The 16,461-nt window shown below is 42.1% G+C and overlaps 1 protein-coding gene across 6 annotated transcripts in view; it reads right to left on the bottom strand.

The window, feature by feature from the left end:
• tln2b (talin 2b) overlaps window positions 1-16,461 on the bottom strand; it is a 93,213-nt gene that overhangs the window by 5,275 nt on the left and 71,477 nt on the right. For 3 of the 6 annotated variants that reach the window (XM_026175915.1, XM_026175917.1, XM_026175916.1), the window contains 21 exons: window positions 16,310-16,432; window positions 15,070-15,213; window positions 14,660-14,845; window positions 14,395-14,535; window positions 13,517-13,698; window positions 12,611-12,743; window positions 12,392-12,493; window positions 12,106-12,276; window positions 11,250-11,396; window positions 10,071-10,172; window positions 9,823-9,942; window positions 9,008-9,154; window positions 7,939-8,105; window positions 7,404-7,587; window positions 6,924-7,049; window positions 5,305-5,421; window positions 4,667-4,852; window positions 4,079-4,186; window positions 3,218-3,323; window positions 2,418-2,423; window positions 1,807-1,931 (listed from right to left, as the gene is read on the bottom strand). In XM_026175915.1, the coding sequence (XP_026031700.1) occupies window positions 1,807-1,931; window positions 2,418-2,423; window positions 3,218-3,323; window positions 4,079-4,186; window positions 4,667-4,852; window positions 5,305-5,421; window positions 6,924-7,049; window positions 7,404-7,587; window positions 7,939-8,105; window positions 9,008-9,154; window positions 9,823-9,942; window positions 10,071-10,172; window positions 11,250-11,396; window positions 12,106-12,276; window positions 12,392-12,493; window positions 12,611-12,743; window positions 13,517-13,698; window positions 14,395-14,535; window positions 14,660-14,845; window positions 15,070-15,213; window positions 16,310-16,432 (2,823 nt within the window). The remainder of the gene's footprint in view (window positions 1-1,806; window positions 1,932-2,417; window positions 2,424-3,217; window positions 3,324-4,078; window positions 4,187-4,666; window positions 4,853-5,304; window positions 5,422-6,923; window positions 7,050-7,403; window positions 7,588-7,938; window positions 8,106-9,007; window positions 9,155-9,822; window positions 9,943-10,070; window positions 10,173-11,249; window positions 11,397-12,105; window positions 12,277-12,391; window positions 12,494-12,610; window positions 12,744-13,516; window positions 13,699-14,394; window positions 14,536-14,659; window positions 14,846-15,069; window positions 15,214-16,309; window positions 16,433-16,461) is intronic. The other 3 variants (XM_026175919.1, XM_026175918.1, XM_026175921.1) reach the window with 3 other exon arrangements.

Below are 16,461 nucleotides of genomic sequence, written 5' to 3'. Positions count from 1 at the left end.
CCTTACATTCAAGAGTGTTAAAAAGCTTTATAAATACATTAGAATGGCTTAAAAATACAGTATATCCAAACTAAACACTCTGCCTTGTACTACTTTCTAAAACCTTCAGAATTAAAGAAAAAAACAACACGTTGTCCTCAATTGCATCTTTGTCCTGATAATGGAACATAAGCAGTACTGCTTAAGTTTTAGCGTTACACAAAGTGGCAGCAGATATGTGATATGATAATTCCAGTCATTACACCAAAGTAAACAAGAGGTATCAGTTCAAGAACATTCAACAAATGGCCATCTCTGCAACATCAGTCAACAGCATGCAGTTGATCACAGACCTCGATAAACACATAAGGCACACGCGGCTGGAGACAGGGCGGGACACTGTAGGAATATGTTTGATATATAGTTGGACTGAATAACAACCTAATATATCAAACATATCAGACAGAGCCCTGCAGAGAAGGCTTCCAGGTCTACAATGGCTTGAGGGGTAGGGAGCAAGGAAGCATGCTTGGGGGGCAGGAGAGCCCTCCCTCCTTTTGGATGGGAGGGATGAAGGAGCAGAAAGGAAGGGAGGGGGGGGAGACGAGGAAGAATTCAAGCAGTTTTAAACAAATAACCTAAACATCTGTTTGAACCCATGTGTTTTTTTTAAGAGACATTAGGCCTGCTTTGTGATATTAAAAAAAAAAAATAGCTCGTACAGTTCACCGTCTTGCTTCACATCCCCATAAAATCTGTATCTCAGACCTGGGATTTAGTTTTGTCCTGTAAGCTACATGAGCACAAATGACAGGACAGCACAGCTAAAAATGTATATATATATATATAAATAAAAATAAATTGCTCACAAGGACAGATTAGTTCAGGACCTTTTAAATACTAAAGCTTCCTCTTAGATCACTAGAGGGAGACACTGACATCAAAAAGAGGAAGCGCCTTTCACCCACTAATCCCCTTTCATAAACACAAAGGTCATCATAAATGCAGTCTGCAGCTCTGGAATTGTAGTACAAAGCAGAGCATTATAGAGTCTTCATAAAAGCTGATGTATTATAAATATAGAGATTTTGAAATCACACACAGACAGAGGTTTGAACTGATAGAAAAGGGGAAAAGCACTAGAGGCACAAAAAGCAAGACCACATAGATCTAACTATCCAGTCTCCAGAGACAGACACAATCATGCAGAGCACACCTCAAACCACAATCCTGTATTGCATACAAAACACGAGTAATTTGACTTCACAAAAGCACAGTTATCTGCTTGTTAAGGGCTAAAGTCGCTCTGTTTTTTTAGGCAATACCGCAATGTGTGTGTGGGGGAAGGTGAACAACAGGCTGAGAAAACCTCCCTGTTTCGTTTAGAAATGACGAACACTGCAAAGAAACAAAAGGAAATGTGTCCAATAAGGCAGAGAACCTCTTTCACAAAGGGTCACAACAGTTCATCGCACTTTTGAACTCCCTTCCAAAATAAGCTTGAAGACCCAGCTGTGTAATTGCGTCTCTTGGCAGCGCAACTCAAAATAAAGTCTCAAACTACCTTTGAAGAAAGTCGTACAAGTTAGATCACTGGACCGAGTTGTCTGAGTCAACACGGCATGTGTAACAGAATAATTTTTATCCTTTTATGATCCCATGTTTGCAGCTCGGTTAATAGAAAGAAAACGAAAAAAAGAAAGACTCCACTTCAAAGCCGGTGTCACCTTTTCCTGCCTACACCCCACGTTGTCTCCCTGCTGATTAATGGCAAAAACCTGTGCGTGGGTTTGCGTGGGTGGAAAAGGTTGAGAGGGGCACTTTTACCTTGGGCTTGGCCCTGGGTTTCAGCTGCTCTAGTTTCTTGGCTGCAGCTTCAATGGATGCTGCTGCTCCGAGCAGCTCAGTCTCAGCGATGACAGTGGGGTCCTCGGGGTCCACGCACTCTGATCCTGGAAGAGATCAAAACGTAGCCAAACAGTGATTATCGCAGTAGTTTTTGAACAGACTTTCAAAAAAGTACAAGAAAAAAGTGATGGTATAATTTTAAGTAAGAAATAGCCCTGCTTTGCTTCAAACAAATGTTCCTATTCACACGCAGGATGCCTTGTATGTCTTAAATCTGAGCTTTCTATACATTCCCACAAACTGTTTGCAGTATGACAGTAATGTCTGAAAAGTGATTAAGCTGGCTAAAATTAGACGAAATGCACACTTGATGGATCGTTGTTTTTTTGGACGTTTTTAAGTGCCCATAAAATGTAGCCGTTTTTGAACAGCTTGGTAAAGCAGATGGAACGATGTTTTCATAGATTATCTCGAGCTCTGGGGAAATCTGTTCTGCACCCCCACCCTACCCCGAAACCATCTACTCTCTACCCCCTTCTGACTGCATGAAAGGTGATCTGGAGGAACAAAACAGACCGTATCCCACTTACCTCCGTCTGAGGCAGCAAGGAAAGAGCAGGGAGGAGAGAGAGGGAGAGAACACATGGGACATTAGAGAGGTGAAGTGGATAGCCCCGCTGTGTCTCAGGCAGTACGCTGAAATCAAATTCTCATCCAAACACAATCTATTACTCCTGTCAGATGGAGCATTGCAACATCTAGAGAAAAAAAACACTCCTCTAATATGTTTGTGTCATAACCATCCTACAGAGCTTAATTTGAAAGACAGCATGGTAATCACTCTTTGGTGTGATTTCAATATTCTAAAGTGATTCTCGTGACCCATCTTTATCAGGGTGTGCATACACACACACACACAGGTTTGGGAGCTTGACTAGCACCATGATATTCACGCACAAGAGGATTAGGGCTCCTTTGACTAATCTCTGCCATCTCCACAATCCTGTCATGTTTTTTTTTTACATTTTATCTGATTGAGTTGGCTCCTAGGGGAAATTCCCCTCCTTGAAAAATGTATTATCCAGTTTTCTCTTTAGGGTTTTACACCAAGTGTAGCTACAGTCATTTATAAAACAAAAGCGTTCAGTCAAAACTTTATGGTTATCACCCATACCTTCATAAAATGAATGTGTCCTTTTCAAAATACTGTTTAGAGAAACAGTATTTAGAGAAACACTTGAAAAGTTAAGCATGCACAACTTTTATGTGCATCCGTAAAATCCTGACATCAGTCAGGATGGGGTCACTCGTAAGTAAAGACTATCAAGCTATTCTTTTTTTGTGTGTTCTGTGAGAGCGTGTGTGTCATCAGCTGTGCGTCTGGACTCACCTTTCATGGCCTCGGCGATCTGGACGAGCTCCGTCACACACGCTGCCACATGCTTCGAGTGCACAGCCAGCTGCTGCTTCTGCTCTGGTGTGGGCTTCTGCAGCACCTGAAAACACAAGAGCCAAACATGTGCAAAGGCACACACACACACACACACACACACACACACACACACACACACACACACACACACACACACACACACACACACACACACACACACACACACAAGAAGCGAAGCAAAGGTAAACACAAGGTAAAAGATTAGTCAGAGATAATTCTTTACAAAACAAATCTGTTCATTTTTAATCTTTCTTGATTACATGTTAAGAATTCAGAGTATAATTTATAATTAACTTGCTGAAAGACACTAACCTATGTTGCAGAATGTAAAAGTTGAGGATCCGTTTTTGTTACTTGAGCAACTATTTCTGTAACTAAGTTATATATTGTGGATTTTAAAGTCCTTCGTGTGCCTGATGTCTTGCCAGACTCGGTATGATGTGCCCATTAATTATGCAAACGAGATCCGTAATTATGATACTTAATGCATTAACTGGCAATTTGTCTCACATGGACACACTTGTCTTCACGCAGTCTTCATGCAGTAATTTTTGCAACAAAGCAATTTCATCAGAATGAGTTGCTAATTTCTATGCAAATATATTCAACAACAGAAAAAATAAACAAAAATCAAAATCAGATTTTCTAAAGGCTTGCATAGCGGCCTAACACAATTTTTGCGTTTTATCCTATGAGGAAGTCTGAGACTTTTTTATCAGTGCAGGGTGAGTGCAAGAGGCCAGGAGATGCACACAAAATCACTTGTATCCTTTATTTATGAGACTACTTCTTTCCAACCTGCAAGACTTGCTCCAGAAGGTTGATGTATCCGGTGGTGCACTCAGAGCCATATTGCAGGGCTTTACTCCTCAGTTCCTCACTGACTTCAGGGTGATATGCTGCTTGCTGCAAGGGTAAGAAAACAATACAGGAGAACAGGAGATTTAGGATAGGACACTGAAATTGTTCCCATAGGAAAGGTAACATTTAACACGAGTGCAAATGCGCTGCGTGGGGTCAGGGAGAGCATATTGAGAGAGCATTTTGCACATTACATAGTTCCAATTACAGATAAAATTCAAAGCTACCAGAAAATCAAGTCTTCAGTCACTGTTGTGCTTTGATTTTTAAAACCACAGCCTGCAATGTTTGTACATGGTTTTATTTTTGTCTTTTTACAAGCGCCCTGCTGTTTGCTGAAGGACGTCCTGAGTGATGCTTCGCTGCATGACTTTGAAAAGTGACTGAGTCATTAGCAGTGGGAGCAGACATACAGTAGACTAGCCTCTGTAATATCTGCTCTCCACAGGCTGGGCTCACATGCTCCCTGGCAGCCTGGTGCTGTCTGTGTGAGGTCTGCTTTGGTCGAGCAGTGTGGATTAGCACCTTGCAGGTAGTCAGCATATCGGAGATGGCTTTGCGGCTCAGGTTGGCAGTGGCGATCACATCCTCCTGCTGAGCAGAGTTGCCTGCGGCCACTGCCTTGGCTGTTGCTATGGTGATGCCCTTTGTCATGCGGGTGAACTCCTCAGGTGAAGTGGACTTTTCTGGGACGTCCTTGGACTGGAACACCTGACACGATGATGAGCCACAAGCACAGGTTGATATAGCCATGGAGCTCAGATATGATAATACACGAGTGCACGTGAATGTTGTAGAGCAGTTATAGACTTAAATGGACAGAAAATATTGACATAGAAACCAGAATAATTAGAATGTAAGGTCATCTGATAAGAATTAGCAGTTTATTCAAGGGAAAAAAACAGTCTTAAAATCTTCCTTCCTCACTCACATCTGCTACCCAGACCCTGATAAGTGTTGTGGGAAACCTGCAGGAGTTAAGAAGGAATCAGGAGGAAAAGAACTGGCCATAACAAAAGAACACAGAACAAAAAGCTTCTCTGTCCCCTGAATTATAGATACAGATATCTTCCTTGAGATCTTTTTTCCAGAAAAGCAGGGTCTCAACATTTTGACTCCAAATAAATCATAAAGAAGACCTTTGACCTGTCAGGTGCGCTTACCGTCAGCTCCTGCTTGATGCACTCAATGGCGGCTTCAAGTGCCCTCGTCCCACGGGTGGCTTCATCCTCTACTGCCTTCACTGTTTTGAGGAGCGACGTCACGTTGGTGACCATGACCTGTCAAATAAGGAGCGCAACGATGAGACCTATAGACAAACCAGGAGGTGGAGCTCTTTCTCCTCAATGGCAAAACATATTACATTATCATTGCTTTTCTCTTCAATGATTCTTATACAGAGAAAATGGTGTTGAGGGTGCTTATCTAATGGAGATAAAGACGGAGTGGTGCATTTCAAATTAAAATACAGGATTATTAAATACTGGTAATGTAGTTTATTTACTGTCACAGATGTGGAAAAAAAGCGATTAAAATTTCACTGACTCATGGCGACACATTCTGCTCTGTCTGTGCTGTATTCAAGCAAAGTGTGCATTATGTGCTTGGGAATTTGAGAAACGCCACCAGGGGTTTGGAAGGGTCCCATTTGGAGGTCACCATATGTTGGATGAACTGAAACAATCTGTCAACATGAGGTTGTCCATGGGTGGGCCCCAATTCAGTTTATATGAGAAAACAACCCCCATTTGGACCAGAAGTTTATTTTCTAAACCAGGGGTAGGCAACTCCAGGCCTCGAGTGCCGGTGTCCTGCAGGTTTTAGATCGCACCCTGGGTTAACACACCTGAATCAAATGATTAGTTCATTACCAGGCCTCTGGAGAACTTCAAGAAATGCTGAGGAGTCATTTAGCCCTTTAAATCAGCTGTGATGGATCATGGACACATCTAAAACCTGCAGGACACCAGCACTCGAGGCCTGGAGTTGCCTACCCCTGTTCTAAACCATTGTTTCCAGACCAAATATTTAAAAAATTTCACCCGTTCCATTGTTGCTGGATGCCTGTTGGGTGTTTTAGATATTTAATACCCTTAAAAGAAACAGTAATAGGGGATGCATAAATTATAAATTAGACCAACAAAACCTCAGCTAACTGATTCAACTGATTAGTGTTGATTACTGATTTTATCTGTATTTGTATCCTCTTCATACATAGAAAAGCCATCCATCAGCTGTATTAATATAATTTATTTTTGATCCCTTTTGCAATATGCACACCACATTAGATGTGCACCACCATCTTCACTGTATTTTTACATTTTATGACACTGTGAATCTTCTACATTGTGCCTGTGTCTTCCTTCCACTGATATTAAAGCCGGTACAAAAACCCTGCATTACTGTAGTTCCAGCAGGGACAATGCAGAACATCTTGTTATAGTTTTCAGTAAAGCACACAGTCCCCTCCCTCTCTCTCCTGCATAGAAAGTGATGGCTCAAGTCCCACAGATACGACAAATCTTACACATCCTGATAACAGCTGTCATATCCTCCTTGCAAAAAACAGCTTCACGCTGCATTGCAACCACATATATCAAACTAGAGCAACAATGCAAGGAGAAAATTTATAAATACATATCTACATGGAGCATCCTCTCTGTGAGCGAGACTCAGCTGAACAATAAATTAAAGATACGCGCCACAAAAAAAATAAAGAAAGAAAAAAAAAATCACTGCACAGCTAAACAGATATGACAGTTTGAGTGGTTTATTTCCTCACCTTGGCAGCACTCTTCAGCTGATACATGGAGGGGTCGTCAGCTGGTTTGCCTGCAGCACATTTGGTGGCACCAATGAGTTCGGCCAGAGCCTTGGCCACATCCCGCACCGCGTTTATCAGAACCACCTGGGGGGATAGAGCTGGAATCAATACAGCACAATGGTCAAAGTAAAGGTTTATCAGTTGAGCCCTAGGGAGAGGATTTACCACTGCAGTCCTTATCACTCCCACCTTGTCATGATACTTCAGACTTAGTGGAGGGTAGAGATAGAGACATATACACAGGGGAAGGAAGAGACCATGTTTATCAGATCAAACTGCAATTATATAGAAAAATCTTACATACTTACTACTATCTACAAGAAAGATAGTAGATGACTAACAATAGAGTACCATATTATGATGACTGCTGAATTATAAAAGTGCTTTCTGGAGATAAATATATACTTTTTTAACCACTCTATTTCAGATTCTGATTACCTGTGTCTCTGGGTCCTCAGAGCCCATACTGGTTGCTCCCAGTTTGACCACTTCTGTGAGCTGAGTGATGGTCTTTGCTGAAGACTGGGCAGCCTGGGCGAGTTTCTCCTGGGTTGACGCTGCCCCAGCAACCAGCAGCTTGGTGTCTTCCACTAGTGCCTTGGCTGTCTTCAAGATGCTTTCCCTAAAGGATGGGACACATTGTGACACAATCTGCTCCAAAGTCACACTTAACAGCGATAGGAAAGGAAGCCATGACTGCTTTCTGAGCAAAACTACTGCACATTATGTGAAATGCAGGTCAGTATTTAGCTTTATTGGCAGCTGCATTTCTTTCAAGTGAGTCATCAAAACAAGACTGAGGCTCAAGTGTATGGAGAACAGTGTAAGTGCAGCAACTTAAAGATATAACTCCCATGTGCCGCGAATCTGTAAATCCATTTCACATTTTTAACATCTGAAATGGGACTTTATGGTAACAGGAGGTTTAGAGTTTTGGTCTTTGTCTGAATGTCTTGCTTGTGTCTCATCGCACCTGTGGTCTGCAAAGGACTCTTCATTCTCAGGGTTAAGTGTTCCAGCTGAGGCGAACATGATGGTGGTGTCCAGGTCAGCAATAATTCCAGAAACTGCGCCTGCTGCAGTGATACAGGCCTGAGTGCCTTTGTTTCCTGCTTGTAGGGCTGAAAGTACCAAGGACACCTGGAACATGCATGTGTTACAATAGTTAGACAGCAAGGTCCCTTAAACATCTTGTTAGAAGGCGTAAAACAGCTAAAAGTTAACCTTGTTGATATATTGTGCCGGTTTAATGATTGTACAGCAGGTGTTTTCTGAGACTTTTATAAGTGAAATGAGTTACCCTGCAAATGTTCAGAAACATCTGGAAGATATAGATTAAACAAGGAAGCTGGGAATAAGAGGAATGGGCCCCACTAAACGTTAAATCAGAGTCTGCTATTCATTCACATTAAGTCAGTGAGCCTAATGCTGCAAGTCACACAACTCCCTCGAAGACTCGTGTCTGCTCATCACTCATAAACAAATGGAGGGCCCTGAGGTGTGCATTTCAACAAGGCACAAGCTTCACATATCAACAAGTGTGAGAGCACAAATTATTCAAGACTGATATGAGCGCCGAATCAAATCATTTCCTTGGAGTGAAGACAAAATGTGTGAGCAGCATGGCTAGAAGCTGCCAGGGTCACAGCATGGAGACATTAATATTGTCAACTGCACAGTGTGAGGGTGGTCAGAAGAACATGGCCTCATGAGTGCTACAATAATACAGTGAGGCGACGCTAAAATTTGATTCATTTAATCTTTTTTTCTACAAAATGTAAGATTAAAAAAATAATAATAATAATAAATTATTGTATTATTATATATTACTGCACAAGCTTATCTTCTTTATAGCTTTATGTGATTAGCTATAATTAAAGAATACAGCTATAACACTGAGCAATGATTTAACCATTTTGTAAAATGCTAAAACTGAATTCATGTTTCATGTTACATAGATGAGATTTTGAAAGTCAAAATAATGTGGAAAATTAGCTTTTTCCCCTGAATGAGCCGTTTAGGTTTCTATCCATATCGCTTACCTTCTCTGTGACTGCACGGGCGCACTCGATGAGCTCCCGTTTGGAGAAGCTGTCAGTAGGGCTGAGCTGCAGGGCTCCAGCCTTCTGGACCAGGTAAATACAGCCATGGCCCAATTCTTGCACCCGCGTCTTTATCTGGAAGCCAACCTGAAAGCATAACCAGGCATCAGCTTCACTGCAGCCATCTCATTTGTGTCATTATACTACACAATAATCTCCTTAACTGGCATCTCTCTTATCCAGCGGGTGGGTGATAAATGATTTCAAGCACCCTCAGAGAGGGAATGCTGGCACTACACCTTTAATTTCCAGACTGCAATTCATGGGTGGGTGGTACTTCATTACAAGCATCACTATAGGCTTTTAGACTTGTAGAGGCAAAATGTCGCTATGGTAACCAGCAGTCTGTTATATACAAGATATTGATAAGAGCGGTGTGCTTATTAGTGCAATATTTCCACACATTGCTGTCCTCTGGACAACAGAGAAAAGCTTCAAGTCAAGAGTCCGTGGGTGCTGCGAGAGACTGATGCTGGAGGGTTACATTTCTGTTTGATCTCACATTGCTGGTGCAGCCTTGAGGAAGAGGCGTCATATCAAAGAACACCAAACATCTGCTCTGATCAGTGTGTGAGCAAATACATCCGGAAGCATTTTGGTGTAAAATGCAGACCTATGCTGATAACTCAGTCTGACATTTCTGCAGCACAATTGCTAAAAGATGCAATGAATAATGATTTTTTTTTTCCATACAGGAGTGTAACGTTCCCCCCACATCCTCCACAAAAAAGAAAAAAGAAAAAAAGTGTTCTCACCTCCTCTGGCTCTGCAGTGGCTGCAGCAAGGTATCCTTGGTGTGCCAGCTGTCCGTAGTCCACCGTCACCTGAGAGGCAAGGCCACCGAGCTCTTCGGGGCAGGTTACCGACTTAGTCATCTGCGAGAATATGCATCAACTGATTAATGTTCCTTCAGCACTATTGTCAAACATTGGCATTGAAGATTTAATGTAAATACTGCAGACGTGAGTTACGCATGAATATTGTAATGCATTTGCATGCTCACCATCTCCTGTGCTGTGATGGCAATGGCCTTAGAAAATTTGACCATGGTGGTTTGGTAGTCTACAAAGGAACCCTCGGGTTCAGGGGGTGTTCCTTCAGCCAGCTGTAAAGATTAAACGGTAGCTACAGATTTGGTTTAAGGTGTATACATAAACAAATATTCACAAATATGAATTAGAAAATCAATAACCTAATTTCGCTTAATAATGAACAATACAGAGTTAGTTTTATTCTGCATCATTTGAAAATCCTTTAAGTGTATCTTGCTTTGTCCATTGATGCAGGTTCCAGAAAGAAATGGAAAATTTTTGCACACCAGACAGATCAGGCTGATCATTAAATATGTAAGGATGATATGCTATCTGCCTTTTTCAGATGCATTTGTGCTCTGAGTCCAAAGAGAGAGCGCTGAGTGTTTTATTTTTTCAGCTGGAGAATGTCCAGTGAATTAGTAAATATGTTGGTTGCAGTGCATTGACAAAGTCAATAAATCTTAGATAGACAAAATACTTGTAATGTCCTGGATGTCAGATTACACCAAAACAGTATACAATTTTTATTCTTTACTTCACATGTGAAGGATACATATGAAATTTCCTACAATTCCTACAAAAGTCTACAATGAATAGATTAAAAGTGCTGTGCTGAATTTGCTAATTCCAACCTTATTTCTTTCCCCTGAAGCAGATACAACCCCATTTGTTTCACAGTTACGTGTCAAATGATATATTTTTTTAAATGTATACATTTATTAAGCCGTTTCCACTTTGTGTTCTTCACGGATATTCCATTTTCTAGATAACATGCACATTCTAATTAAAAGTGTAAAAGGCACAAGAAGGGAAAAAATAGGTGTTTGCTGAACTGGGCCAAGTGCTTTACATCTGAGTTTGCACATGTCGCTGTCAGTTACTAACTAGACTGTCAACACACATGTCCTCTAGCAATATGACTGAAAACTAACATCACCAGTGGGCTGTGGATTTTAAAACGTGCCATCTTCTGGACTAATAAGAGTCATAGACAAGCACACTCTTTCAGAACACCCACTGTGGCTTTGAGAGAAAGCTCATTCTGCTTTCAGACAAGTCGGGGGTCAAGTGGCAACTTGAAATCCACTCAAAGTACCCAAGAAACATTCTCTTGAAACTGAATGACGACAACAACAATCTTTACTCACCCTGCCCATAGCCTCAGCGATGGACTCTACCATACCCCCAACCATGCCGCCCTCGCTCGCTGCCTCATTCAGAGTCACCATGATGTCGTCAACAGCCTCCTTCATCAGCTGGGCTGCTTCATTGATGGCATCGTGTGTGTGGGATGCCTGAGGACACGGGCAGCTGATTAACGTTACTGTGACGCCATCTCGGTTTAGCCAGGAGGTAATTCATCAGCTTGACAACAGCTCTACAGTGCACCTCAAGCTAGTAAGAACTCAGTGTCCAACTAGAGGACGTGTCACCAGGCTGGTTCCTTTCTGATTTAAGAACAGACATCATCCCTGCTGGCTAATAATTCAAACTTAGTCTAGTTTGTACAATTGTAAATCTATATCTCAGAATGTAGCCATAAAAATAAAATTATAAAAGCCTGGGGTAGTCAGACAATCTGATAAGAAAAAAAAAGCTTCTAAGGAGCTCATTTCAATGTTTTATGGCTGTAATGATGGCAGCAGAGTTTGAGTAAAAGCACAATCATTTCAGAATGGGATTAGAAGTTGTGCAATGAACAGGTTTAAAAAAAATCACTTAAATCTTAAAATCAATTCCAGCACTAATATAGAAAACTTAAAAAGAACTCCTGAGGCTTTGTTCTGCTCAGTTTGATAATACAAATGGTTTATAGCTGAAAGAATTAGAGAAACTATGAAAGAAGGGATTCATTAATGTGCAACAATGAATGGACTGACAACGATGGACAAAGATGTTCCATTATTTTTGAAACTCGTTGTTTTCCATTCCATTACAGCTCATCTCTGAAGTCAGGCAAAACACAGCATCGACACGAATAGTAAAATTGACTCTGTGCACTACCTTTGGGTTTCCCCCGCCTTCCTTGGCAGCATAAAGCATCTGCAGGGCGGACTCAGCAAGCGTCTTGGTCTGGTCCAGGATGGTCATCTGCTGCTGATGGTCATGCAGCTTAGAGGCCAGGCCCACCGATGCCATAATGAGTGGCTCAAAGTAACTGGCCAGCTGGGTTACCTGAGACAAAGCATTTAGGACAGTAGTCAGAGAAAAGTTGAACCAAAACATACAAAACTGTGTGTTTGCCTCCTAAATTCAGAGGGAATGAAGAGATACACTGTCAGACTAGCACCTTGTGTCCTAGTTGGGCAGCTTCGCCTCGGGCAGCTGTAGAGACTGGATCAATGAGATGACCAATCTCCTGTACCGAGGATGTCAGCTGCTCCTGGAGTGCCTGGTGAGTTACAACAGCAGAGAATTACAGTAAAAGTCTCAACAGAAAGACTACAGATCTCATTAAGTTCCTCTTCCCTCTCACACAGGATACAGCTGATGGGGGATTTGAACTCACTTCCATGGAGATATCATCTCTGCAGGGTAGGGTCTGGCCAACCGCTGCTAGTGAAGCTTGCTCAATGTCCCGGATACACTTATTGATGTTATCAATGGAGTAATCACACTCCCTCTGTCCCGGTGCCTTGTCCCTGTCACCAGAAATAATGGGAAAAAAAGAGACAAATGTCTCCACCTTAATGTGCAAATAAATATATAATAAGAAAATCTGGAGATTTGAGTTGTAAGAAAAATGATGCTCATATCTACCCATAGCAGATTAGCTTAGATAAATATAAACAGTGAAAACAAGGAAAAGAAGCTTGCTTGGTTAAAAAAAATAAAGATCAAAAAATGAAAAAATATATATTCACCTAAAGCCCTAAAGCTCACAAATGAATCTGTAATGCAATCTGTAATCTTGCAGTCATATTATTACCATGGGCTTTACCAGGCAATCAGCACATAGTCACAATGGTCTGCCTAGCTAATCAGCCACTGGCTTGAAACTCATTTTTGTTATGCAGGCATGAGAACGCCATCATTTTTCATTCAGCTCCCGAGAGAAAGTGGCAACACGTTTCCTTCAAATGCTTGAATACTCGAAAAATACTGACAGTCAAGGTTAAATGTTAATGTCTGTTAATTGTAGGTCTTAGTTGCTGTGAGAGCTGATAGGACACCACATAATGAAATGTGTTTCAGATCCACCGTAGCGAGCCCCACCGTTCGCTAATCTATTACTAAGCAGTGGGGAACTCAGTAGCTATATACTAATGCATCAATTTCCTGCTTAGCTGAAAAGATGTCACAAAAAAGTCCTCCAATATGAGAATTTATTTTCTCTCACTGCAAGGAAACCTTTCTAAACTTTGAAGACATGGCTGCAGAGACAGATATGATCACAGGCGGGATTAACACAAACCTAATAGAGGTGATGAGACTCTTGATGGAGTCAGAAACTGTCCTGGAGTGGCCGGCTAGTATGGACCAGGTGGGGGGATCTTTGGGGTTAAGGACCAGTGAGCGGGCTGTTTCTAGAAGGTAAGTGGAGCTATCGAGCATGGAGCGGGCTGAACGCACAATGGGCTCCTGTGCTGCTGAGCCCTGTGGAAATGAAAAGATTAGTGTAGGAGAAACAACGGCCCAGGTAACAGCTCGACAGTGAAGAGCTAGCTATACTGGTCTGACAGCTGTTAATATTCCTTGACTACCTGAGCGAGATCAAAGGTGCAATCAAAGGGAGGGATGAGATTAGACAGGCAGCTTTACACAGACTCACGAAGAAACATCTTCAGTCTTTATGATACGAGCAAAACCCCCCCTTGACAATTAGATTAACAAGCTGAAGATTAGAGCAGCTGTGCTAAGAGAAAGTGCCGTTAAACACTGCCCTCCAACAGATTACAGCCATAAAGCTTTTAGAGGACTATGCGCAAACTATTGCACTCAGATTGAACAAAAAAATACATCCTTCTTTTTGAGCCTTTCCTTGACAATAACAAAAGGACCTCAATTCAATTTCCTCTCCTGCTCACAGCACAAACCTTTGCTTGTTGGCTCAAGTAAAAGGCAGTTTTTAAGCAAACTGAATACACAAGTCACAAACACTCGTTTAATCTCACTGAAAAGCGCAATATCTTCTGTAGGATGAACTGAACATTTTCACTGCTCCTAAAAAAAACAGTCACAGATCTCATTTGTGTTGTTGAAAAGATTTTTATTAACTTTCCGTCATTTAACTAGAAAAGGTGAAGGACATTTTAAAGGAGCATTATAAACAAGCATCAACTGAACGAATACCTCATTGCTGATCTGAGCTGGAATGCTTGCAAAATCGGGGTTGTTGGCAAAGGTCGTCAGGTTTTCCACAGCCTCGAGGAGCGGGGCTGTAGCAACGCGGCACCTGTTTCTATTCTCTTCGGAAAAATCCCCATCCAAGGCCTGAAATAAGACAGTCATGAATATTTGTTCATTTGGCTGTTTTTGTAAGTGTGTAACTACTTATACACACATCTGTATCTTCTCACTTGACGAAAAAGATATCTGTAACAAATTTACACTCAACGTTTTGATCAGTTGGAGAGTTGACCTTGATGGTTTTGACGAGGTTGGCTGTGGTGTTGGCCACCTCTTTGGCTGACTGGACAAACTGTCTCCTAGCCACTGGGTTGGAAGTTTTAGAAGAGGCCAGGCGACAGGCGTTACAGAGAGCCGAGGTGTGCTTGGCTACAATTGTTGCTGCAGACAAGACCTTATGAACAAATGAACCAAAACCATTAACAAAGAGGAACAGCTGTATAAAATAAAATTAGGTAAGGCATGGGGGCATTGATTCTTTAAACACAGAGGTCAGGTTTATTCTTAAAAACTGTATTTAATTAAAGAGATATGACAGAATTAACAGCAAGTTATTAAAGACTACTCAGTCTCCATATGCCAGGGGACTAATGTTCTGCAGCCTTTAATGGATCTTACCTGTGAGGGACTGCTGGCAGGATCCACTAAGTTCTGACAAGCCATCTGTATAGCTTGGTGGGCTCGTGCAAACTGAATGGGATCCACCAGCCCCTCGTGGCCTGACTGACTACTGGGATCAGAAACACCTACAAGATAAGAGGCCTGTGGAGTAGAAAACAAAAGCGTGTTATGTGCTCCCAGTTACACTGGATACCCCCCAAACACAAAGGGACACAAAGGGGAATACAGAGCAGGCCGTGGCCAAGGCTGCTACACCCACTCCATAGGAATGGGGTCCACATCTTATGAGTCTGTGGTTGGGACACCAAGAGCTGATAAATGTTGAACAACCATGGTCCATGAAAACCATCAAGAGAACCTGCACAAACACTGAAATTCTCTACGCCAACAACAATGCGAGTGCCTATATCTATGACTGAGTGGACAAGAGCTTCACACCAAAACCCAAAACAACACAAAACCCACACAAAACAACAAAGACAATGACTCTGTGTGGCCACCAACAGAGCACAACAGAAAGGACTGGATGTCCCACAATCATCTGACATTTTCTGTGGAACACACAAGAAGATGACCCCACTCCTCTGCATTTCAAGTAGTGATCCAATGTTAGATGTGTGATTCTGTATGGGGTAACACCTTAAATAACCAGGCTGAAGCTCGGTTAATAAAGAGGGAGCAAAAGCTAAGAAAGCCAGATCTTAAATGATCCCGGCCAAGTGCTCCCAGTTGTATTACTTAACCCCACCTACTAGGAACCTGCAAGACAACACAGAAGGACAACCAGGGGAAAACCCAGCAGTGCAAGGCCAAGGAAGAGATCCGTTACATCATTCATAGCTGTTGATTCACAAGGCTAATACCTCCACTGTTCTTAGACTGGTGCAGATCGATCCAATAGGACATCACACAAAGTTGGTACTAGTCAGCTGGCAGGGTGAAGATTGTTTAATGTCTGCTCTGAGTATGTCAGATATTTGCACCTCTGTTGGGTATCGACTAGAAGGGTTCAGGGCAGCAATTCATGCGTGAAAGTGATTTCCACCTTGTGAAGATGTCTCAATTTCCTTTTACGCCGTATGTCTTGGGCTATGTCAACCTTAAAAATTGATAGCAATTTGCTTTTTTAAACAAAGTGTGTGTTTAATTCTAGGTATCTAAAAATAAAGAGAAAAAGGGAAGGCGAGCGCAGAAGCAGGGTAAGTCAGAGCGAGTTAGTATGGCGCTGTGATCTCACCTGTCCTGCAGCCTCTGTCAGCCCACACAGAGCTTTGGACGCCAAGCCCACGCTCTCCCCGAAGGCCACCACATCACCTGTCTTACAGTGCTGAGAAATGCCTGCCATTGACTCCCCTAGGACCTGAGGCACATGAAAATGGAGAAAATGTG

The sequence above is a fragment of the Astatotilapia calliptera genome, chromosome 7 (genome assembly GCF_900246225.1).
Source record: "Astatotilapia calliptera chromosome 7, fAstCal1.2, whole genome shotgun sequence".
In the NCBI taxonomy this organism is placed as follows: Eukaryota; Metazoa; Chordata; class Actinopteri; order Cichliformes; family Cichlidae; genus Astatotilapia; species Astatotilapia calliptera.
Note: the sequence above shows the minus strand (reverse complement) of the source record. Positions and strands in the feature narration are given on the sequence as shown.